At 46.9% G+C, this 24517-nt stretch overlaps 1 protein-coding gene across 1 annotated transcript in view; it reads right to left on the bottom strand.

Annotated features, from left to right (window-relative positions):
- The window catches only part of CUL9 (cullin 9), a 751325-nt gene that overhangs the window by 202064 nt on the left and 524744 nt on the right, over positions 1–24517 (bottom strand). Inside the window, exon 31 of the mRNA XM_085610160.1 lies at positions 13693–13949. Within this exon, the coding sequence (XP_085466286.1) occupies positions 13693–13949 (257 nt within the window). The remainder of the gene's footprint in view (positions 1–13692; positions 13950–24517) is intronic.

Raw genomic sequence — 24517 nt, 5'->3', positions numbered from 1 at the left:
GGTCAAAGATAACCTCCCTCTTTTCCTCTCATGTTTGTCTGATTTAAGCCCTAACCCTGGGGCAGTAAACGACTTTGTTAAGATCTGCTCAGCTCTTCGAGCACAGCTTACGATCCCACTGCGCGCCTCTACAGACGACCAGGGATGGTTTGATCATGAGTGTTCTCTGGCCAACCGTGACTTGCGACTAGTCTTATCTGCTAGCCCGAGGAATCTCTCTGACGTAAAAAACGCCAGGACTCGATACAAACTGGCTATAAGTAAAAGGAAGGAGGAGATCCTCGAGGAACGTTGGGAGGTACTAGCGCAAACAGCCGCCCGGGGAAGGGGGGACATCTTCTGGGGTGCTGTTAAAGACCTGCGTTGCTCGGGCCAACTTGCGACTCCAATGGATTGCACTATCCCTGGAGCCGCATGGGTGGACCATTTTTCTAAGATCTACGCGACCCCACCCTCCGGGGCGACAACCCCAATATTTAATAGCCCCCCACGGGCCGACATATTATTATCTGAGGTGGAAGAGGCCATCGCACAGAGCGCGGGGAACAAAGCCCCTGGCCCAGATGGCCTCCCAATCGATATTATTAAGACTCACCCTGACTTATGGGCCCCACTTTTGCTGAATGTTTTTAAGAACTTAATTTTTACTTCTCCACCACCATTAACTTGGTCATCTAGTATAATAGTGCCTATCTTTAAGAAGGGCGACCGTTCCCAACCGGCATGTTACAGGCCTATCTCCCTTATTGATAACACTTTAAAGATTTTAGGGAGAGTATTGTACAATAAAATTTTATTATGGGCCGAGGATAACCAGATTTTAGAGAGCTGCCAGTTGGGTTTCCGCAATAAAGCAGGAACCGCGGAGCAGTGTCTTAATCTGAACCTTATTTTGGGCAAATACACCGTAGCACGTAATTGCCCAATTTATCTGGCCTTTATGGACCTATCCACCACTTTCGACCTTGTCAATAGGTCACTATTATGGAAGGCCTTATTAGATTACGATCTGGACGAACCCTTGGTACATTTCCTGGCCTATTTGCACAGAGATTTGAAGGCCTGTGTCAGGATTGGTATTGGGGGCGAGGTCTCTGAGCTAGTTAGAGTTAATAGAGGGGTTAGACAGGGCTGCGTCCTTGCTCCCCTCTTATTTATAATATATATCAACGGCCTTCACAAATACCTGGTTTCTCTAACTACCAATGTCCCGACCATAAAAGGGAATCATCTCCCCGCTCTGCTTTACGCAGATGATGCGGTCCTTATGGGGCGCACCCCAAACGCTTTACGTATCTTAGTGAATGGCTTTGTTGCACATATGGATTCCCTAGACTTGAAGACTAATTTTAAAAAGTCTTTTGTAATGTCTTGTGGCCCGAAGAGGCGTCATATTGGCAGTATAGTTGTGGGGGCTGAAAGATTGGGCTTTACTAGCAGTTTACCGTATTTGGGCGTGGTCTTTGCTGCGAACAACTCCTGGAGTGGGCATATAGTCCACGCCAGGAGTAAGTTCTCAAAGTCCATTAACTCCATTTTGAGCCTCCCCCGTCCAAAATTAACCGGGGCATTGCCTGCTATCCTAAAAATATACAAAACTCAATGTGTCCCGGTTGCTACTTATGGTGCTGAGGTTTGGGGAACTGCTAGTTGTTCCGATTTAACTACCGAGGAACATAGATTTTGTAGGAAACTTCTCTGTGTTCCCATCACTTCCCCACATTTTATATGTCATAGGGAATTGGGGTTGCATTTTATAGGGGATTTTATTCGTGCACATCCAGCCCTTTTTTGGCTGGCGATTTGGAAAAATCCTGCCGCCATTTTGACTAGGGATATCATCGAGGATTGTCTACGCTGCGACAGGGGCCAGGCCATCCCCTGGTTATCAGGGGTGTCTAGCGTATTCCGCAGCGTGAACCTTGAAAATACCTTCCTAAAACCTACTACCACTGTGCTCCCCACTAAATGTGAACTTAAAAAAGCACTCTATATTTTATTTGACGCTGAAAGGGTAGCAAGGGAGTCTTTGAAACCTAGTGTCCGTGGATATCTAGCCCGTAATCTTACAATTTACCCGACACCCAGCTATTTAACTCTCCCGTTGAGCCATTGGGAGCGTGGCCTTATATTTCGCCTTAGGGCAGGCACTATTAAATATGCACTTAGCTTTCCTTTATGGAATTTTAATGACCATTGTGTTGAGCCATGCCCTTGTGACTCTCAGAGTAGGCAAACAATTTTACATTTTCTATTTTTTTGTAAATTTTATATGAAGTATATTAAAAGGTTTTTAACCCGTATTTAAAAAAAATAAAACCCCTTAGCCTGGAACTTGCTCTTTCAATGATTCTGTCCCTGGATGACGATGAACTTGTCTTTCGGGTGAGCTCTTTTCTAAAAACTGCGGTTCGTGCCCGGTTAACAATGTCCTAAAGTAATATGGTTTACTCCTCATGCGCAAAACTGCATTTTCTGTTTAATTGTATGATTTTATAAATGTTTTGTCTTTTTTCTGTACTTTTATGGATTGTAATGATCCGAATAAAGTTTTCATTGATTGATTGATTGGAACACCACCTTCACTCACGCACGAACAGGAAATCTGGGGGCGCACACACATCACCCCTCCCTACCGAATTGGTAAATGAACAACCTAATTTTCGCAGGTGTCAGTGTGCGCCCCCGTTTCTGGGCACGTTACGTGTACACGTCTTCCTTCGCATCCACGCATTACGTTCGCTTTATTACTAAGTGCTTAGTAATCACGCACGAGTGCACGCACACTCGCACGCACAGCCTGATCAGGTGTGAACACCCCATGCACAGGCCGTACAGGTGCAGCCACCTCGCAAGGTTTTAGTGACCACTGGTTCTCGCGCTTTTAACTACGTAATGGCCCGGCCATGTTAGTAGTGGCCGCACAGTTCACCAAGTAAAACTCTAGGGTGTCATCAAAGCGAACTGAAACATTGGGTGGCACCTTGGAGATACATGGAGAGGGTGGCGAAGATACGGGGGGGGGGGGGTGCTGCACAAACGAGCAATGTTTACAGCCGGCGTACTTTTAAGAGTCCGGTGCAAGGCACTTCTTTTTAGGAATTACATGGCATTGCTCGCATCACGGACGAGCCATCCGCATATGTATCAGTTTTAATAACTTGTACAGTCTCTCTCTCTCTCTCCCCTCTCTATTTTGCTGAGGTTTTCCTCCCCTCTTCATGTTTTTCTCTCTATGTCTCTCCCTTCCCCTCTCTTCTTTTCCCTCTCTCACTCCTTCTACTTTCCACGTCCTTCCTCTCGCTCGGTCTCTCCTCCCCCTCTCTCTGCCTCTCTCCCCTTCACGCTCTATCTCCCTTGCCCCCCCCTCTGTTCTTTTGCAGCCCCCTCTCTCTGGCCCGGTTATGTAGGTCTCTTCTCATTTTCACCAAGGAGCATATTATCAAGAAACAGCTTTAAAATGATCGCCGCTTTAGCGGCAGTTTTCTGCCGTAAAGCGGCGATAATTTTAACGCCGTGCTTGATAATATGCCCCTAAATTTGTCTCTTTCCACCTCTCGTTCACACTTCCAGTTTCCCCCGGCCTCTCATCGCTTTCTCTTTTCCTGTCACTCGGTCTCTCCACCCTCCTCGTCTCTTTCTCCCCTTCTCCCTCTTTCGCTGTGTTTCATCCTTCCACCCTCCCTGACGCCACTCGTCACCTTTGCCTCGTTGACGTCATCTGTCATTCCCAACACACTCGTAGCACGTGGACGTCCTGAGCAGCGGGGTTAGCTCTAAATAGACACAGGCGCTGGTTTGTAAGTCACAAAATAGTTCAAACACCGCGGTAACAACTTACTTTTAAATGTTTCAGGGGCTCGAACTGGTTCATACAAAGACAACCTGCAGGTGGCAGATTAAAGCGCGTTTCAAGACGACGGATGGAGGAGAAAAGAACGCAGCAATGTTTCACGCGCCTTGGCCACTAATGTGCCAATTTAGAAGGATGTTTTCACAGCGTCTTATAAGAATAACCAGAACTTACTCCGGTGTATTTCGTGCCGGTAGTCTGAGGCACACTCCCGCTGGCGGGCATTATCTCCAGGGAAACGATAGCGCCTTGTTAACGCAACCTGATAGGATCTGTTAGACGCTATACGATCCCTTAATATAGAAGTGCACCGTGGATGCACATTACTGCCCCTGGGGGTGAGCTAGTTTATTTAAAGAAATAGTATGATTTTGACTTCCCAAATGTTCTCCCCATTGGTGCTTATGGGTTGCTGATAAGGCCGACCGAGTCTTATTGCCAGCATTGTTTATTATGTACAGTATAAAGCTTTTCGGACCATGCGTTCGCGAGTACTAATCGGATTTCGTGGTCCTGCGCGATTTGTATGTGTGTGTGTGTAGAGATATATATATATATCGCCCCCGCATGGGCGCCCTGCCTCAGAAATTGGAAACCACGCGGTGAAAATTCATTGATTGGGAATCCGCTTGAAGACCGTGCGCTCTGTGCCGAGGCGTGTTTTTCTGCCCTCGAAGGAGTCTCCTGTCAGGGGGAGGCGGCGGCCTCCCTTGCTGTGTCTCGTTCATTGCAGGGGAGTCGTGGCTCCGTTGTGATAAGTCTACCATCAGCAGCGAGGAAGAGAGGCGAGCGAGCTCGTCTCGACAGCTTGGTGGTTACATCGCGGGGTGCCATACGCTGCACAGCCTCCACGCTTATGTATTCCATGGCAGCAGCCCCCTCCCCCCCCCCCCCTTTGTTTTGAACGGAAGAGTAAGGAAGGTTGTGTGCACGCCCCCTTTACTGCCTGGTGGGTGGGGGTGGCGGAGGGAAGCCGTGGCTCCGCTGCGGTCGACATAAAATAAAAGCCCCTTTTCCTTAGCCCCCTCAGAACACCGTCCCGCCATGCATGGATAAGGGAACTGATTGTAAAAGCTGGCCATTAATTCTAGCGACCTTTTCGAATTGATTGCGCCGCATCATAACTGTCTTTAGAGGGAACATCTAACTGGCTACCTGCAAGACTGTTCACCTCTCCTTGGAACCAGCACTATGCTGCGTCACCGTTGTCCTTCGTGTAGTACATGATTGTGAATTGCTTCTCTTCTGTTATCACGGGGGCAGCAGGAGAAAACAAGCATTGAAAAGGCAACAGGTCTCACCTTTGATTACGTTAAAGCCACTTGCTTTGCTAATGGTATTATATAGCAAAGCAAATGGCTTTAACTTAATAAAAGGCGAGGCCTATTGCATTTTCAATGCTTGTTAAGCCACTGTCTACTAGAACGGAGACTATGCGCGTGAATTTGGTGTCGGTTGCAGGTTTCAAAGCCCGCTCCTTTGCAGATTAATGTAATTGGAAGTGTTACTCGTTGTTAGCAGGGAAGTGATGACTTTTGTGTAATACTCTCACTTCTCAACCTTCGCTGGGAAAGGAGCCTCTGCGAGTATTTGTTTCTTGCATACTCTATTTCCAGAGCTGGTTTTCCCCAAGAGCAGCCAACCCTCCACAGAAAGCCGCTTTCATCTCCGTCTTCTAGGTCGAGCCTGGGCAGCGCATGTGCTGCGCTGCGAGGCATACTGTATAAGTGCAGCATGGGGCGCTTGTGAACAACAAGCCTTTGCAATGCAATAGGTCTCGTAATTGCGAGATTTTGAACTATTGGCATTGTAAATGACAATGCTATTTATTTAGGTGTTTTAAAAAACCTGCAATAATAAAAGGCATTGTCATTTACAACACCAATAGGTCAAAGTTTCTAAAATGCGAGACCAATTGCATTGAAAATGCTTGTTTTTTGGCTGTGGGATCGGGTATGCCAGGTTTTACTGTTGATTTTCATGATACTGCCACAAACCTTACATTGCTTGCAGTCTCCCATACCTTGAAAAATGCCTATATAGTGTCTCCTTACAAGCTCTAAACTACATCAGTTTGCAGATGTGGGTCACTCTTCAAGCTGTCTGCTAGTTTCGTCTCTGCTCTGACGGGCAGATACAGGGAGCTTTCTGACCGTTCAGGGCTGGACCATCCACAGCTCTTCTGCTTACAGATACCACCGATACCTGCTGCTGCAGCCTGGAGGCCCCTCTGCCCAGCCCAGGCGCAGAACTGGAGGACATTCAGGGCAAGAGCTCCTTGGGCAGAGACACTCCCTACGCACTTCTGGTGGCACAGTCTGGATGGATGAGTCGTGCACGCGCTCTCCACTAAACTTCACTCATCTGAGCCGGCCTTCCAGTTATAGTCCAGAGGGACTGAAAACCTGAGGCAAGTTATTTTTAATTTCACTACATTTTGAGACACACTGATTTCTACAACTCATTCGGTGCATATGGAATAGTGTTGATCTACAATTGATGCCATGTCAGGCTAAGCATACGGCTCCACTAACCCCCTGCAAACGTTCTCATGGTGTGTTTTAATTGCAATGAAGATGCCACAATTGTTGTACATACTATCATCTTAGAAACAGGCTGTACGTACGCAAGTGACCTTCCATTTCTGGAGCTTTGGTTTCAAGATATTTTTAGACCTTCTCATTGCTCAAAACGTAGTAATTGTTTTAATTTAGCTCTTTCAATGCACCTTTTTGCTTGGTGTTACTCGTGAGAAAGTGTCACTCTAAGTGTCACATAGATGGCAGTTTAATGTCACTCATAACTACTTAAAACCATAGAAATGCCACACATAAGCAATCTGAAAACTTGGCATCAATGAAAGAGCCAAAGCACCAGCGCCGGACTGTCTGGCATTGAACAAATTAAGACTAACTGGACTCCGATGCCTGAAACTAGGGCCCCGGGGCCCAAAGCAGAAACTGCCGAGGCACTAGAGTATACAGAACTGAGATTCAACAGAGTTCCCTTAGAAGAAGCAGCTTTAAAAAAAGAAGATCTGACACAGCATGGCCTCTCTTATGTGGGCATGATGGTGCTGTCACCTGGTGATGTATCCACGTAGCACTGACCCCAAAACACAGGCTGTAGAACTAACACACAGATACAGGCAGAGACATGAGGGCCAAACAAGGAACATACACCTGGAAGCATAATGTCTGCAACACCTGACAAACACAACCCCACATTTGTCACTCTTCGAGTTGGAGACTAACTAGGAATATACACGTGGAAGCAAAATACCGACAACAACTGAGGAACATTTGTGACTCCGAGTTGGAGACAAAGAAGCTAGGAAGTAAGTACGTCATATTTTTCTAAAGAGTATGAATGCCAAGGCGTCTTAGCGCTAATGAGTGCTATCACTAATCAAGAGACTGGGAGGCAGACTTAAAATCCCAGAAACAAAGAGCCACGTCCTTCAAGGATTTTCTAAAGACCAGCCTGCTTTTTTAGGACCTCCGTGCGAATGGCATGGTGTTCCACTGCTTACCGGCCAAGTGGAAAAAAACGTCTGCCCCCCCCTAATTTGCCATCTTGGCCTTGGGGATGACCACCAATCGAGCGGTGGATGATCTTAAGTCAAGGCAACTAAGCAACTTCTGAAAGATAGAAGGGCCCAAATCATGAACGGCCTTGCGTACGATGCATAAGGCCTTAAATGATATCCTAGCCTGGACAGGCTGCCAGTGTAGGTCCCTAATGCTCCTTGATATGGGACTACATTTTGAAATTTTTAGTAGTAAGCAGGCTGCCGCATTCTGCAAAGACTGGAGCTTCGACTGCAAACACTTTTCTGCTCCCAGATAGAGAGCAATAAAGTAGTCTATCGACCATAGGACCAAGGCAACTATTCCCGTTTTTTTGTTTTTTCAAGACTAATGGGATGAATGGGAAGATCTTTTTTTTAAATCTTCAAGGTGTAAAAACAAGAAGATGTAACACAATTAATCCGTTCTGAGAAACGCAATTGATCATCAAACATAACTCTCCGATTTTTAACTTTTGGAACTGGGGAGGGGCGCGGCCCAGTGACAACCGGCCAACATGAATTGTTCCAGAAAGAGGAGGTGTTTCCAAAAAGTAAAACCTCTATTTTGTCAGTATTCAGCTTGAGACAATTTTCCTGCATCCATCTGGTGACGTCTGCGATGCAGCTGTTGAATTCTTTGGCCACAACGTCTGACTCAGATGAAATTGATACCATCTGTGTATCATCCGCGTAAGATTGTAAAGAAACCAAGAGATCAAATGAGTTGTGCCAATGGGTGACGTAGATGTTGAATAGAGTTGGGGATAATGATGAACCCTGAGGCACGCCACAGGGGAGAGTAAAAGAGTTTGATGAATGCCCTCCCAACGCCACCGTCTGCTCTCTGATTTAGAGGAAAAAAATGTGTCGGCTCAGCGCCATGCCACTGATGCCCAGATTCTGTAGTCGGTTGACAAGTACTTGATGGTTAACTGCGTCAAATGCGGCTGAGAGGTCCAGCGGAATAAGTGCCGCCTTCCCTTCCCCGTCTACCTGCATTCAAATCTCTTCCGTAGCTGCAATTAAAGCTGATTCTGTGCAATGTTGTGGCCTGAAACCATGTGTGTTGTGATGGCTCCACCTGATCATTTGCCTCCAAGAGGGCAATCAGGTCTTCATTTAAAGCTTTTTCTAAGATCTTAGAGGGGACAGGGAGGCAGGAAATAGCAAATAGTTTTTGACCTCTGTAGGATCTTGTGATGGTTTTTTCAAGATATGGCAAACCAGAGATGTTTTCCAAGCTATTGGAAAGTGCCCTGAACTAAGTACTTTATTTAGGAGTGAGAAAAGGTGGGTCGCAATCGTGTGAGAACTAATTGTAATACATAAGGCAGACACAGGTCTATAGATTATCCTGATTTAGCGGTTTCCAGAAATCTTATCACTTTTTCCAACGTCAAAGGAGGAAAATTGTCGAAACCATCCTGTGTGCCCTTAAGGTTATCACCCGGCTTTACATGAGCAGGACAGGCCGACTCGGCCAAGTGACTTGCATTCGGATTAGCAGAGAGCTCCTCATAGACGACATTTACTTTCCTGTGGAAAGATTCAGCCACTTTGTTGCAGAATACTTGATCTGGGGTAAACGGTTTACTCTGATCAAAGTTCGAAAGCGCAGTAACAGTTTTGAAGAGTTCTCTGGTTGAGTTCCTGGCTAATTTTTTCAGTAAAGAATTTCATTTTTGCTGAAACAATAGGTGTTTTATACTCTACAATAACTATTTTATAATTATTCTTCTCTTCAAAACAATAGTTATTCCACCATCTTCGCTCTTGTGCTCTACATTCAATTGTGCGGGTTTTTAGGTCAAACGTGCACCGTGGAGCGGATGGATTTTTCCTATGGCTTAATCTTAATGTACAAGTGGAATAATCAAAATACCAACAACAACTGAGAAACAACCCCATGTTTGTGACTCTTCGAGGTGGAGACAAACTAGGAAAATATACACCTGGAAGCAAAATACCTACAACAACTATGAAACACAACCCCACGTTTGTGACTCTTCGAGTTGGAGACAAACACACAAGGAATATACATGTGGAAATAAATACCAACACCACCAGAGAAACAACCCCACGTTTGTGACTCCTCGCGGTGGAGACAAACAAACTAGCACTATACATGAGGAAACAAATACCAACAACACCAGAGAAACACCCCACGTTTGTGGCTCTTCCAGGTGGAGACAAACAAACTAGGAATATACATGTGGAAACAAATACCAACAAAAACTGAGAAACAACCCCACGTTTGTGACTCTTCGAGGTGGAGACAAACAAACTTGGAATATACATGTGGAAACAAATACCAACAACACCAGAGAAACAACCCCACGTTTGTGACTCTTCCAGGTGGAGACAAATACCAACAACACCAGAGAAACAACCCCACGTTTGTGACACTTCCAGGTGGAGACAAACACACAAGGAATATACATGTGGAAATAAATACCAACAACAGCTGAGAAACAACCCCACGTTTGTGACTCCTCGCGGTGGAGACAAACAAACTAGCACTATACATGTGGAAACAAATACCAACAACACCAGAGAAACAACCCCACGTTTGTGACTCCTCGCGGTGGAGACAAACAAACTAGCACTATACATGTGGAAACAAATACCAACAACACCTGAGAAACAACCGCATGTTTGTGACTCTTCCAGGTGGAGACAAACAAACGAGGAATATACATGTGGAAACAAATACCAACACCACCTGAGAAACAACCCCACGTTTGTGACTCTTCCAGGTGGAGACAAACAAACTAGGAATATACATGTGGAAACAAATACCAACACCACCTGAGAAACAACCCCACGTTTGTGACTCTTCCAGGTGAAGACAAACAAACTAGGAATATACATGTGGAAACAAATACCAACAACACCAGAGAAACAACCCCACGTTTGTGACTCTTCGCGGTGGAGACAAACAAACTAGGAATATACATATGGAAACAAACACCAACACCACCTGAGAAACAACCCCACGTTTGTGACTCTTCCAGGTGGAGACATACTAGGAAAATATACACATGGAAGGAAATTCCTGCAATAACTGAGAGAAACAAGCGCACGTTTGTGACTTTTTGGGCTTGTGACAAACTTGGAAAATATACTTGTGGAAGAAAAATACCTGCAACAACCATGAAACACAACCCCACGTTTGTGACTCTGAGTTGGAGACAAACAAACAAGGAATATACATGTGGAAACAAATACCAACAATACCTGAGAAACAACCCCACGTTTGTGACTCTTCGAGGTGAAGACAAACGAGTAATACACATGTGGAAACAAATACCAACAACACCTGAGAAACAACCCCATGTTTGTGACTCTTCGAGGTGGAGACAAACAAATTAGGAATATACATGTGGAATCAAAATACCTGCAACAACTGAGAAACACAACCCCAAGTTTGTGAATCTTCAAGTTGGGGACAAACAAACTAGGAATACACATGTGGAAGAAAAATACCTGCAACAACTATGAAACAACTCAATGTTTGTGACTCTGAAGAGTTGGAGGATGAACTTTCGCCTCTCGGCTGAAGTTCCAAGGGCAATCTCCAAACACTCCAGAGGAGCTGTTACTCTTCAACGCACAATCTTACTCTTTGAGAGAATAAATAACCCACCTCATAGGTTGGGCATAATGTTTCCTTAATCCTACCCATGCATTATCACAGGAGTTTACTTTGCCATAAGCATATACAAAGCTCTCTATGCCAGGAAAGATGTGGTTGAAAACATACAGGTAAAGAGACAGAACTGTTCATTTCAAACTCTCTTGCGGTTGTAAGCAACAACTTCAGGATCACTGTATCAACAAACAATGAGGTAAAGGGCTCAACTTTGGCACAGGAGTGAAATACAGAGGTGTTCACCAGCTAAGGGGTGAAGCAGTAAAAGAGGGTGGAGAGCAGAAGGCAGCAAGCATCCTTTACATGCTATCAGGCAGATATATATATATATATATATATATATATATATATATATATATTCACTGAAAAAACCATAGGTTTCACACATGTTATAGTTAGCTGGACATTTTACTGATAAAAAACCAATGAAATTCCCCCGTTATAGTTAGTGCAGGCAACTATAACTCACGCGACCGCAATCCTCTGCTGATGCTAATACTGTATTTAGACACTTATTTGCCCATGTCTTCTTCCATTAAATTTTAGCTATACATATATTACAAATATTTTTTTTTCATAAAGACACATATGTCATCAGCAGAGGATTGCGGTCGCGTGAGTTATAGTTGCCTGCACTAACTATAACGGGGGAATTTCATTGGTTTTTTATCAGTAAAATGTCCAGCTAACTATAACATGTGTGAAACCTATGGTTTTTTCAGTGAATTTGCAAGGATTTTTAAATGCTAATTCCTAACTATAACGTGTGTGAAACCTATGGTTTTTTCAGTGAATTTGTACGGTTTTTTAAATGCTAAGTTACTTTACGCCATTCGTGGCGTGCGCGCCCACTTAACGCAGTTCGTTCCGTGCGCGCAGTGAGCACGCAGTGCGCTTCGCGCACCGCGCGCCCACTTTCCGCAGTTAGTGCCGAGGATGGGCCATGTACGCACGATGCGCTTCGCGCACCGTGCGCACATGGACGACATATTATGCGCTTCGCTGTGAAAGGTAAGCTTTTACATTTTCTACAACAACAATGTGTGTATATATATATATATATATATATATATATATATATATATATATATATATATATATATATATATATATATATATATATATATATATATATATATATATATGTTTTTATATAGCGCAAACTTTACCCCTTTTCTTGAGGTTTGTCCTATGGATCTGACAAGACTTTATTTTAGGGAGGAAGAGGGGACTTGTGATATTTTTGGAGGCTGGAGAGGGGCAAAAACTCAAAACTCGGATTCATGCAACCCTAGTTGGATAGCATAATTTTCAATTCTAGAAATTCCTCTCACTGTTTTCTACACCTGTAAGGGACCAGAGGGAATCTTTCCAAGGGAGTGAAAGGAAACTACTTATTACTCAGTCTTTCCAACAGAGCACAACCCCTTTTACCTTCCAGGTGTGCAGTGCTAGTGAGTGGTTTTGTGACTAGGTAATGCAAAGTAAAATAATTATTGTACGGACACGAGGATTTAAAGCTCATTAAGTCAATTACAAGGGTTAATCACTGGAAGCAGCTTACATCCAATCCTGTGCACCCAGAACTGAAGGGCCCAACAGATGTCCAATTTCCATTGGACCACTGCAGTCCACAGTTGTGCATATGATGTCCGTTTCTTCATCGTTATGTAGGAGGATCATCTTTCAGATGCTGGGGTTGTGCTTTGAACAGTCACCAATTGAATCTTTTGTGTCCTGGGTTCCTGGTGGACCTCTCATAAAGGGACAGCCATTAACTGTTTCTTTGTAGACTGCGCATTCACAAGTGAATGATGACAAATTCTTGAAGTACAACAGTTACACTTGCAGGGTGCCCTGCTATGGATCCTGACAAATACGACAAACAAATAGTTAAGCTAATAGGAGCTAAAAAAATCTTTAAGGAGGTAAACTTTTCTGGAAAACCATCAAGCCTTGGGTAATTGTCTGAGAACAGAGGAAAGTGGGAGACAATTCCAGCATTTAAAAAGCAGAATGTTTGACTACAGGAAGTCAATAGAGACTCCTTACACGATTGGAGAAGGGGAGGTCGATAGGCGGGACCTAGAATAAGCAAAGCTGCCATTTTCTGGACCACGTGAAGGTGAAAGAGGCTGCTAAAGTGAAAAAATATTAGGAATGAGAACGTTTAAAGATAATGTAGGAGCTGTACAGAGGCCCTCCCTAGAGTTTATAACGACTAGAGGTTTGGGAGACAGTGAAGGTGTTTGGAAGCAGGAAGGCACTGGCAGAACGAATTGTCAAATTACAAATGACCATCTATAGCAGGGCAGTGCTGTGTAGGTGACAAGCAGTTCAAAAAGAACACAATAAAGTTTTAACCTGAACGAAGGGAGGACATTTTGTACATCACTGAAACCTTGCAGGCAAACTCATACAGGAGGTAAGAAGGGGTGCAGTGCAAGGATATTAAATGCCACAGGCTTACGGTCCATGATAAACCATAGCACATTCACTATCAGCCTAGGCACCTTGAGGTTTTTTAAGACAAACCGATGACTACAAAAAAGGTTTGACAGTCGGGCTACTAGGCAACTGCTGAATTTAGTAGCAGACTCTGCGATCTGGCTTTACCTGAAGGAAGAAATCTTGGACTTGTCATTCTGTTGCCTCCTCTCTGGTGTCTGGAAAATGATGTGCGCTTGACCCTTGTGTGGAGTGGTGGGATCCTTGGAGACGTACTCGAGGATGTGAGGGCTATCATCGTTGCGTCGGACATAACCCTGGTTGATGAGGTGCATCACACAAGACAAGACATCTGTGTGACTGCTGCAGAAGCTAAGAAACTTGAGAGGCGCGCGAGATTCCCATTTCTGGCAAGCATCAATCACCTGCAGAAGGATAGAGAAAATAAGCACTGATTCAGGATTACAGCCCAGGACATTTTACTCTGTACAAAAATGATTGTTTTTATCTGTCACGAAGCCTGCCCTAGGACCATTAGCACAGTCTGCTGCTTCACACCAGTCACTCACACTGCCAGGAAGTCACGGTTACACAAGTAACATTTAAAGGGCCTAGATACACTCATGTTTTACAGAAGTTACGGACACCTTGCAGGCAAGATGACCCGAAGAAGACCATCCACACACTTGGTACGGTTCAAGTGGTTTGCAAATAGATCTTTACAAAGTCAAGAATTACCTTTAGGGAGCGCTTTCCCCGATTCAGCCCAATGTATCAGACTATGAAAATTGGGAAGGACGGAGACCCCCATCTGGCTGTTTTTGGACTTCATCAGAGCAAATGTCAAACTCTGCTCATTGTTAGCCTTAAGCATACATCTGGTCCGAGACTAGCCTCACCCTACCAAAGCGCTCCGAAGTACTTTCCATGCTCAGCAAATGCAATGTGAATACAAATATTTAAATACAAATGTAGAGGCTGGTGACTGTATAGTGGGCTGGACTTCCAAGCTTGCTATGGAGTGACATAGCAATATAGACTAGTGATATAGACTAGATCGGACAGGTAAACGCGGCGGTGGAGTAGCACTTATTTATGAAAACTCCGCACAGATTGAATGCGACCCAGAAAATATAATGGACTTTGAAGCACTTTCTTCTAGAGGTACAGTAAATGACAATGCAATGCTGTATGGACCTAGGGCACTGGGACCATTCTCCTAGATGACTTTAGTGATTTCTTAGAAGGAAGTGTGCAATTTCACAGTGTTAGGGGATTTACATTTTCATTTAGAGGATAATAATAGGGATACTAAATCTCTTATTGAGAACTTATGAAGCTTTGAGCTAAAATAATTGGTACATTCCCCAACCCACCAAGTAGGACATACACTTGATGGTATTTTTACAACCTTATCTGAACTACAGCTGGGAGACATACTTCCTTTAACATGGCCTGATCACATGGCAGTGCAATTCAACGCTACTTTTAATAGTATTAAGGAACCCTTGAAACAACCTACTCAAACCAAATTAGTTAGGCCCTGGAGTAAAGTTAACAAAACGGATCTGGTAAGGACTCTTAAAATGACTCAACCGGATTCCTCCGACGACCTTAATGCTGGCACCGCCAGTTATTTTAATTGGATTCAGGAAGCATATGAAACATGCTCCACCTACAAAAAGGGTCAATATAAGGTACCGCCCTCCGGCACCCTAGTATTCAACCAAGCTCAGGGACCTAAAGAAACGTTGCCATCAGCAAGAAAGCATTTGGAGAAGTTATGCGACAGAGGAATGAGCTAAAAATAAACTTATTATCCAAGAATATAAAAATCTGATAAATTCAGTGAAATCCAGTTACTTTGAGGAAAACAAAAGCTGCCTCCAGTTCCTCGTGAGATCTGTTCCAGACAGTACTGAGCTTAATCACCCCCTCTTGCTATTACTAAAATATCTGCCACAAACCAGCTATGTGCCAAGCTAGCGTTGCTTTTAAAAATATGGTTGAGGCAGTTTAAAAGGGTTTTTATCTTCATAGAGTGTGACCTCGCATTCCAAGTTGCAACCTTACCTTACCCCAGGCACCCCACTTTATATGAGCTCCCTTTCATCATGACGGAACGCATGACTGAACTAATAAACATTACTAATTCTGGAAGACCCGCTATGGGTCCGTGTCCAGATAGGGTGCTGTATGAAATCATTTGTTCTACCCTGTGGAGTTCCGCAAGGTTCCTCATTGAGCCCTACATCATTTAGTAGATATATGTAGCTCCTCTGCTGGAACTAACAAGATTCTACTGTTTGTCCACCGTCTCCTACGCGGATGACAGCCAGGTTGTCTTACCCACGACCAAAAATATAGAAGAGGTTGCGCTGTGATTCATCAACTGTATGAGTGCCATACTTAACTGGATGAGCTCACAATGTCTGAAACTAATTTCTGAAAAGACAGAGATGCCCCATTTTGGATGAGATACTTCCTTCTGGAATCCCTTGGCTCTCTTCCCATGTCAGTTCGGAAAGCAAGAACTCTCGGAATCATTTTTGATCCTAATCTCTCTTTTAGAGAACAGACTAGCCATGCGACTTCCTCCTGCTTGTTTGTTCTAAAAATCTTGAAGAAAATTCTCTCTTTCTCACCCCACAATCTGCAAAAATCTGTGATCACCTCCCTGACACTATCCAAGTTAGAATATTGCAATGCTCTCTACGGGTGGCCCAGAAGGGCATCTGGATAGATTGCAGAGGCTGCAAAATGCAGCAGTCCGGGTCCTTAAAAATATTTTAAAAAATGGAGTCAGTCTCTAAGGCCAGGGAAAAGCTTCACTGACCCCCATAAAAAAGAGAGCTTTTTTCAAAGCACTCTGTATAGCATAAAAGACGCCTAATCGAAATGGCCCTGACTTCCTGAAAAGTCAAATCTGGTATACGCCGCAAACAAACAGCTAAGATCAGTCGCAGCCAAGAATGTGTCAGGTCGACTGACTAATAAAGCCAGTTGAGAGAGCGGAAGCTTCTCCAATGTTACATCTCGTCTTTGGAATCGAATGCCTTGGCATTTGTGAAACCAATCCAAGTACATGGCTTTCAGAAAATCGCTTAAAACGGTCAATCATCTTAGGTAGTCTTCCTTCTTTCAGATGGCAACGCCAAGACGCCCATGAGCATTTGTCTCGCTTTATAAAACTCAAACCAGATGCACAGGGTCAGTACAGATACACCGGTGATAATGCCACTACCTCACAGTTTAAGTCACTCGCACTGCCAGGGCGTGACAACCCCACAAGTGTCAGTCGCAGCACACTGCCATAGTGACACACCGAAGTCTGACTGCATGCTGAAATGGAGCAGTCAAACCTAAAGGAAATGAAGACAGAAGCCACACTGCCAAGAAAGAACAAGTAGGTTTAGAGAGTTATATAAGATGCCGTCAGAAAAGCAAAGCAATTACACGGAGATTATGAGATGACGGGAAGGGAACAAAGCAGCTGCTCTTTTCCAGTAGGTGTGATCTACCCAACCTCTAGTTCGGAAACATCCCAAGGCTTAAGCAACAATCTCCATACATTTTTAGCTGATAAACTCAATAGAACAAGAATCTTCTTGGCTGTGACCGGTAAAAAGCCACAGCAAGCAGTGACTACAGCAATAATTCATCTTACAACCGGCACATGAGGCTATCCTTTCTAGACTATACAAGCTGAAAGCCCCGATTCTGCGTGCGACCCTGCTCCAGCATGGACCTTGAAACAAGAAGCACTCAGCTTTGCTCCTCTTATAAAACATTCAGGAAACTTTCAATTGAAAAGTTTGCTGTAGCACCTGTCCTTAAGGAAGACGCATTTCCCTTCTGCTAAAAAATGTTATCACTCAGTAAGTGATCTTTCCAACTTCTGCCACATTACCACCTTTCCAGTGCAGGCTGAAATAGAGACTGTAATCTAGTCCCAACTTGAACACAACATAACTATTTGTAAAGGGCACGATTACCCATAGGTGTCCTGGCCCTGAATAACAGATGTTTATTGTTACCCAACTCAATGGTACTCATTTTATCGACCTCCGATGGATGAAAGGCTGAGTGGACCCGCCGGGATTTGAACCTGTGACCATGAGGTCAGACACAGGCCCCTGCAGTGGCTGCTTTAGTCCACTGAGCCACCAGACCCAGCTTAGGTTTTTCCAATTAAAACTAGGATCTGTGCCCTCTCCTTGAACTGCATGGAGACATGGAGTGTCACAGGGGTTCACCCATTCACCTGCATGGGTCAACATTTACAAGGACATCTGTTCAAACTCTGCAAGAACCTCAAGATTTGCATTCAATCTTAGGCAGGCGGCAAGCAAATGTACATAAATGCTCGATCTTCAGCCCCAAAGCAACACAGCAAGACATTCAAGTCAGGCTATCACAAAACTACCATCAGATTAAACTTTGCTGATCATTTTTGGTACCAAGAACAGACATGCTTCACAATCCTTGACTATACTCTTCCATCACTGGCTGCAAACGTGCCCCAGCATCAAGGGTGAATACCTAGTCTGTATCTTGTCTTTCACGCCTCCCTCAAACCCCAAATTAGTGCAGTCACTAATAAATGTTTCCTCAGCTACAATCAGGCTAAACGGATTCTTATCAGCTCAAAGGAAATGGGACCTGGTGGTTGACACTGCAGTGAATTCACACGTGAATGATTGTCATGTATTTGTAGGAAAGAGCCTATTTTGAAATGGTTACCCCCCCACTTTTTGGCTGGAATCTGGTGCAACTATGCCTGAAAATGTGTTGGGTTCCTGGTAACCAGGTCAGTAGAGCCAGTGTTCGTTCCCTAAACTGTACCTTTTGTTCCACAATTGGCACCCCTTTGGGAACCTTGTAAGTCCCCAGCAAATAGTACCTCTGGTACCTAGGGCAATAGACCTAAACAGGGTCCCTAAGGGCTGAAGAACGAATTGTGCCACCCTAAGATACCCCTCACCAAGCTCATGCGCGCTGCCATTGCAGTCTGCGTGTCTTGGTGCAGAGAAACTGAAGAGTCGACCTGGCACACATCTCTGTGTGCCATGCCAGCAAAACACTGCATGTAGTATACGTAAGACACCCCTACAGCAGGCCTCAAAGCCCGAAGGCAGAGTGCACTATATCCCATGCGTGGACATATCTGCACTAGTATAAGTGTCCCTGTAGTATCGAAGCAAAGCTTTAGATATTACAAGTGAACAGGAAGCCATGACGAGTACCTGTGCTGGACACTAGTCCCAACGAGTTCTCCAGCTACACGGTGGCTTTACTGCACCCCACGGTGTTTGGTACCAAACAAATTGTCTTAATAAACCCACACTGATTGCAGTGCTGGATTTATTAATAAATGCACACAGAGAGGTCCCCTGAAAACCTACTGACTACTAGTGTGCTGACTAACTGGTCTCGACCAGCTAGCCACCATAGACAGGTTTCTGACCTCCTGAGGTGAGCGCCTACACTTTCGGAGGCTAGGAACAGAGCCTGCTCTGGGCAGAGATGATCACACCTCGTCCAAGCAGGATGGGCATTCCAAGGCGGGAAGTGTCAAAGGCCTGCTTCCTTTGTTAAGCGACCATGGGCTCCTCAAGATAGTAGGGATACTACCCTCCTGTCCTGGACCCTGACCGGCAAGACGGGCAGGAAACTTAGTAAGATTAGGAGGTGTGCCCACATTCAGCCAGCACCACCCCTAGGGTGGGCAAGCTACATCAGCTTACCAGATTCCTCCATGTTGTTTTGGCTAGAATTCGCATTATAGGGTCAGCGTTATGCCCCCTTTCCACAGGAAGTGGTCATATAGAGGTTGTATAGACCCTAAAGGTAGACAGCCCATCGGCTATTACCCGTCACTCACTACAACACCCCTAAATTGAGTATTTAAGTGGTACCCATGAAGCCTAGATTCTGAATCGATGGATCAACAGGAAGAAGGACGAAGAAGAGTCACCAGAAGCCGCAGTTCAAACACGTCCGGTGTTCACGGAAGAAACAGCTTGGAAAGTGAAGGTAGACTGGTTTTTGAGGTTGCTGTCTGCTGGACACGCTGGGGATTTGTAGGAGCAGGTTCGAGGGGAGACAGGCCTGTAGAGCTGGGGCCAAGTCAGTGGGCGTCGTCCTCTTGTTAGCTCTGCACGGCTTCTCGTCCTTCTTCTCTTCTTTCTCTTGTGGTTGCTGGATCTGAGGAAGCAAGGTTCAGGGGGCCCCTAAATACTAAATTTAGGGGCGTTACAGGTAGGTAAAGGGCAGGGACCAATGGGTCCCTTCCCTGTGGTGGGTACACCCCCTATTCTGCCACTCACCAGTGGGAGGGGGCAGGAGCCTGTCCCTGGTTGGCTGGGTCCTCCCATCCTCAAGATGGCGGGGACTCGAGGTTGTGCTTCACCTCGCCTCCTCCACCCTAGGGGTGGAATTGGCAGAGGTGGGCACACCTCTCTTCCTCACTTGTTTTTCCCACCGGTTCTCCCGCCCAAAGTGGGGGGTAGAACCAGTGGGGACCAGTTGCTGAGAGCAGCAAGTGGTCTGGATAGGCTCACAAAGGCAAAGCCTTTGAAGCGTCTCCTTTGTGATCCCTGCCCACCCTGGGGGAGGAGGCTTGGCACCTCGTCCCAGGATGTGCATTGTTTCAGGCCCCGAGAGCGGCAAGCTCTCGACCCAGGGGTCCAGAAACATGTCTGATGGTGGCCGCCTAGGCAGCCACTCAGTCAGGTCACTGGAGGTTCGTCGAGTTTCAGGGGGCATCTCAAAGATGCCCTCTGTAGTGCATTTTACATTAAATCCCACACTGACATATGAGTGGGTTGAATGTGCTGAGAAGTTTGATACCAAACTTCCCAGTCTTCAGTAAAGCCATTATGGTGCTGTGGAGTTCGTAATGACAAACTCCCAGTACCATATACTCTTAATGGCAGCACTGCACTTACAGTGCCCAGGAATGGACCTGGCTGCTGTAGGGGCACAGGGCTCATGCACCTGTAGCCTCACCACTGGCATACAGCACCCAGCTAGAGGGGTGACTGATGTATGCCAGGGCAGTGGTTTGTTGGCATGGCACACAGGGTTGTGTGCCATGTCTACTCTTCGCTTTGTTCTGCACCAAGACACGCAGGCTGCAAAGGCAGTGTGTGAGTGTCAGGGGACAGGGACCCTAAGGGTGGCACAATAAGTGCTGCAGCCCTTAGGGGGCTTCTCTGGTCACAGTGCCCTGGGCACCTGCGGTACCATTCACCAGGGGCTGACGTGTGGCCAGAGATGCCAATAGGAACACAGGCCCTGGGCACCTGATTGGCAGGAACCCAGGGCACACTCAGTCAAAGCACATGACCAATTCAGCAAAAAGTGGGGGCATACCGTGCAAGAAAGAGGGCACTTTCTCACACAACCCCCCCCCCAACAAAAGATGATGAGACTAACCTTGCCCTAGAGAGTCTTCATTGTCTAAGTGGAAGAACCTGGAAAGTCCATCTGCATTGGCATGGGCAGTCCCAGGTCTGTGTTCCACTTCAAAGTCCATTCCCTGTAGGGAGATGGACCACCTCAACAGTTTAGGATTTTCTCCTTTCATTTGCATTAGCCATCTGAGAGGTCTGTGGTCAGTATGAACTAGGAAGTGAGTACCAAACAAGTATGGCCTCAATTTCTTCAGGGACCAAACCACAGCAAAGGCTTCCCTCTCAATGGCACTCCAACGCTGCTCCCTGTGGAGAAGACTTCTGCTTATAAAATCAACAGGTTGGTCTTGGCCTTCATCATTGGTCTGGGATAGGACTACTCCTATCCCTAGCTCAGAGGCATCAGTCTGCACTATGAACTGCTTGGCATAATCTGGAGCTTTTAGAATTGGTGCTGAGCACATTGCTTCTTTCAGGGTGTCAAAAGCCTTTTGGCAACTAACTGTCCAGTTAACCTTATTGGGCATCTTCTTGGAGGTGAGTTCTGTGAGGGGAGCCACAATGGACCCATATCTCTTCACAAACTTCTTGTAGTACCGAGTCAAGCCAAGGAATGCCCTGACTTGGATCTGGGTTGTTGGAGCTGCTCAATCCAGGATGGCCTTGATCTTGGGCTGTACCTGGCCTCCACCAAAAAGATGGCCCAAGTACACCACAGTGCCTTGCCCTATCTGGCATTTAGATGCCTTGATAGTGAGGCCTGCAGTTTGCAGGGTTTTTAAAACCTTCCCAAGGTGGATCAGGTGATCCTGCCAGGTGAAATTAAAGACAGCAATATCATCAATATAAGCTGCACTAAAGGACTCCAACCCAGCAAGGACTTGATTCACCAATCTCTGGAGGGTGGAAGGGGCATTCTTTAAACCAAAGGGCATAACAGTGAACTGATGGTGCCCATCAGGTGTGGAGAATGCTCCTTTTGCTCCTGGGGCCATGCCAATCTGCCAGTACCCTGCAGTTAAGCAACCTCTGACCCTGCTCGCAGGCAGGTCGCTCCCCCACGCTGCTGCAGCGTTTTGCCTGACTTGCTTTGCTTGCCTAATTTTGCTTTTCCAGACTGTGCTCTGCTTGCCTAAATTTACTCTCCTTCTGCTTCCCTTCTGTGCCCGGTGTTCCCTTTGCTCCCCTCCGCCGACCCTCACCCATTTTTTCCCGCCGCAGCGTCCCCGCCCCTCTGCTCTCCTATTCACCACCCCACTTTCACCTCCCAGCTGCTCCTCCCTCCCACCTCCCCTCACATGGAGGCCGCGCAGCAGCCGCACTGCTGGCGCGCCGAAGGCGCGCTTAAAGCAAGTCCGTCTGCGCCCGTCTACGCCTGGACCGCGCCCAGCACCAGAACCCCTGACCCCGCAACCGCCACGACGCCCGACACCGCTACGATGTCAGCATCCTCCATGCACTCAACACCGGACGATCACACACCTGCTTCCTGGCCGCCCCGAAGCGCACCCACGGATCTTTCACTTGCCGGAACTGCAGCTTCTGCAGCATCCGCCCCGCCAAGCCGCCGACCAGGAAGGAACCCAACTACATCAGATGCATTCTCCTCAACACCCGCTCCGCCCGCAAACACGCCGTGGAACTCTGGGACCTACTCGACTCCACCTCCCCAGACGTCGCACACCACCGAACTCCACTGGACTGACCATCGCTGCATCCACTTCACCTTCAAAAAGCCCACCACGCACCACCGCACCCAACAGAAGCCTTGCCGCTGCTGGAGCAGAGTCACCGAAGACCAGCTAACCACCACCCTCGCCCAGAGCCCACCCGCCGACCCCACTGACCCAGACACCGCCGCCCGCAACCTAAGACAGTGGATCGACAACTGCGCCAACACCCTCGCCCCGTTCAAGAAACTCTCCAACAGTCACACCAGCAAGAAAGCCAGCTGGTTCACTGAAGACCTCCAGGCCTCCATGCAAACCTGCCGAAAACTGGAGAAGAACTGGCTCCGTGACCGAACACTGGACAGCTATGCAGCCCACAAGAACGCCACCCGCAGACACCATCACCTCATCAGATCTGCCAAAAGGGCCTCCTTCAAAAACCGCCTAGACAACAACGCACACAACAGCAAAGAGCTCTTCAAAATTGTGAAGGAACTCTCCAACCCCAGCTCCAACACCGATGTCCCACCTTCGCAAGACCTGTGCGACTCGCTGGCCACCTTCTTCCACCGCAAGATCGCAGACATCCACGACAGCTTCAACGCCACGACCGCCCCGACAACCGAGACCTTCGCCCCCACAACCACGATCCGCACCAACCGCCTGCTCTCCTGGACCAACATCATCGACGACGACACCATCAAGATCATGAACACCATCCACTCCGGATCTCAGTCAGACCCATGCCCACACCACATCTTCAACAAAGCCAGCACAGCCATCGCACCCCATCTCCGGAAAGTCATCAACATCTCCTTCTAGACAGCAACCTTCCCGTAGAGCTGGAAGCACGCAGAGATCAACGCCTTGCTCAAGAAACCCAAGGCGGACCCCAAGAACTTCCGGCTCATCTCCCTGCTCCCGTCGAAGGTAATCGAGAAGACCGTCAACAAACAACTGACCCGCTACCTCGAGGAGAACAGCATGCTGGGCCCCTCCCAGTCCAGGTTCCGCAGCAACCACAGCACCGAAACTGCCCTCATCGCCGCCCCCGATGAAATCAGGACCCTGCTAGACAACGGAGAAACAGCGGCCCTTATCCTTCTGGACCTGTCCGCCGCCTTCGACACGGTCTGCCACCGCACACTACGAACACGCCTCCATGATGCCGGGATCCAAGAGAAGGCCCTGGACTGGACCACCTCCTTCCTCTCCGGCAGAACACAGAGCGTCTGCCTTCCCCCCTTCTGCTATGAAGCCACCGAGATCATCTGCGGCGTACCCCAGGGCTCATCCCTCAGCCCAATGCTGTTCAACATCTACATGGCACCTCTCGCCTTCGTCGACTGCACGACCTCAACATCATCTCCTATGTCGATGACACCCAGCTGATCCTCTCCATCACCAACGACCCCCACACCGCCAAACCCAACATCCACGAAGGAATGAAGGCAGTCGCCGAATGGATGAGGAACAGCCGACTGAAGCTGAACTCGGACAAGACGGAGGTCCTCATCCTCGGATCCACCCCTTCTGCCTGGGACGACTCCTGGTGGCCGACCGCACTGGGAACAGCTCCAACACCTACCGACCACGCTCGCAACCTAGGGGTCATCCTCAACTCCATCCTCTCCATGACTAAGCAGGTCAATGCCATCTCTTCCTCCTGCTTCAACACCCTCCGCATGCTCCGCAGGATCTACAAGTGGATCCCCACTGAAACGAGAAGAACGGTCACCCAGGCCTTCGTCAGCAGCAGATTGGACTACGGAAACGCTGTAAGGAAGTGGGTTTCTGTTGCAGAAACCAACCCCCCCCCACACTTTTGCCTGATACACTTCTCCTTATTGTGCCCTAGGCTCCTGCTAATCAGGTGCCCAGTGTGCCTGTGTTCCTTCCCTAAAA

This window comes from Triturus cristatus, chromosome 6, assembly GCF_964204655.1.
Source record: "Triturus cristatus chromosome 6, aTriCri1.1, whole genome shotgun sequence".
NCBI classification, from domain to species: Eukaryota; Metazoa; Chordata; class Amphibia; order Caudata; family Salamandridae; genus Triturus; species Triturus cristatus.
This window is presented reverse-complemented; position numbering and strand designations above follow the sequence as displayed.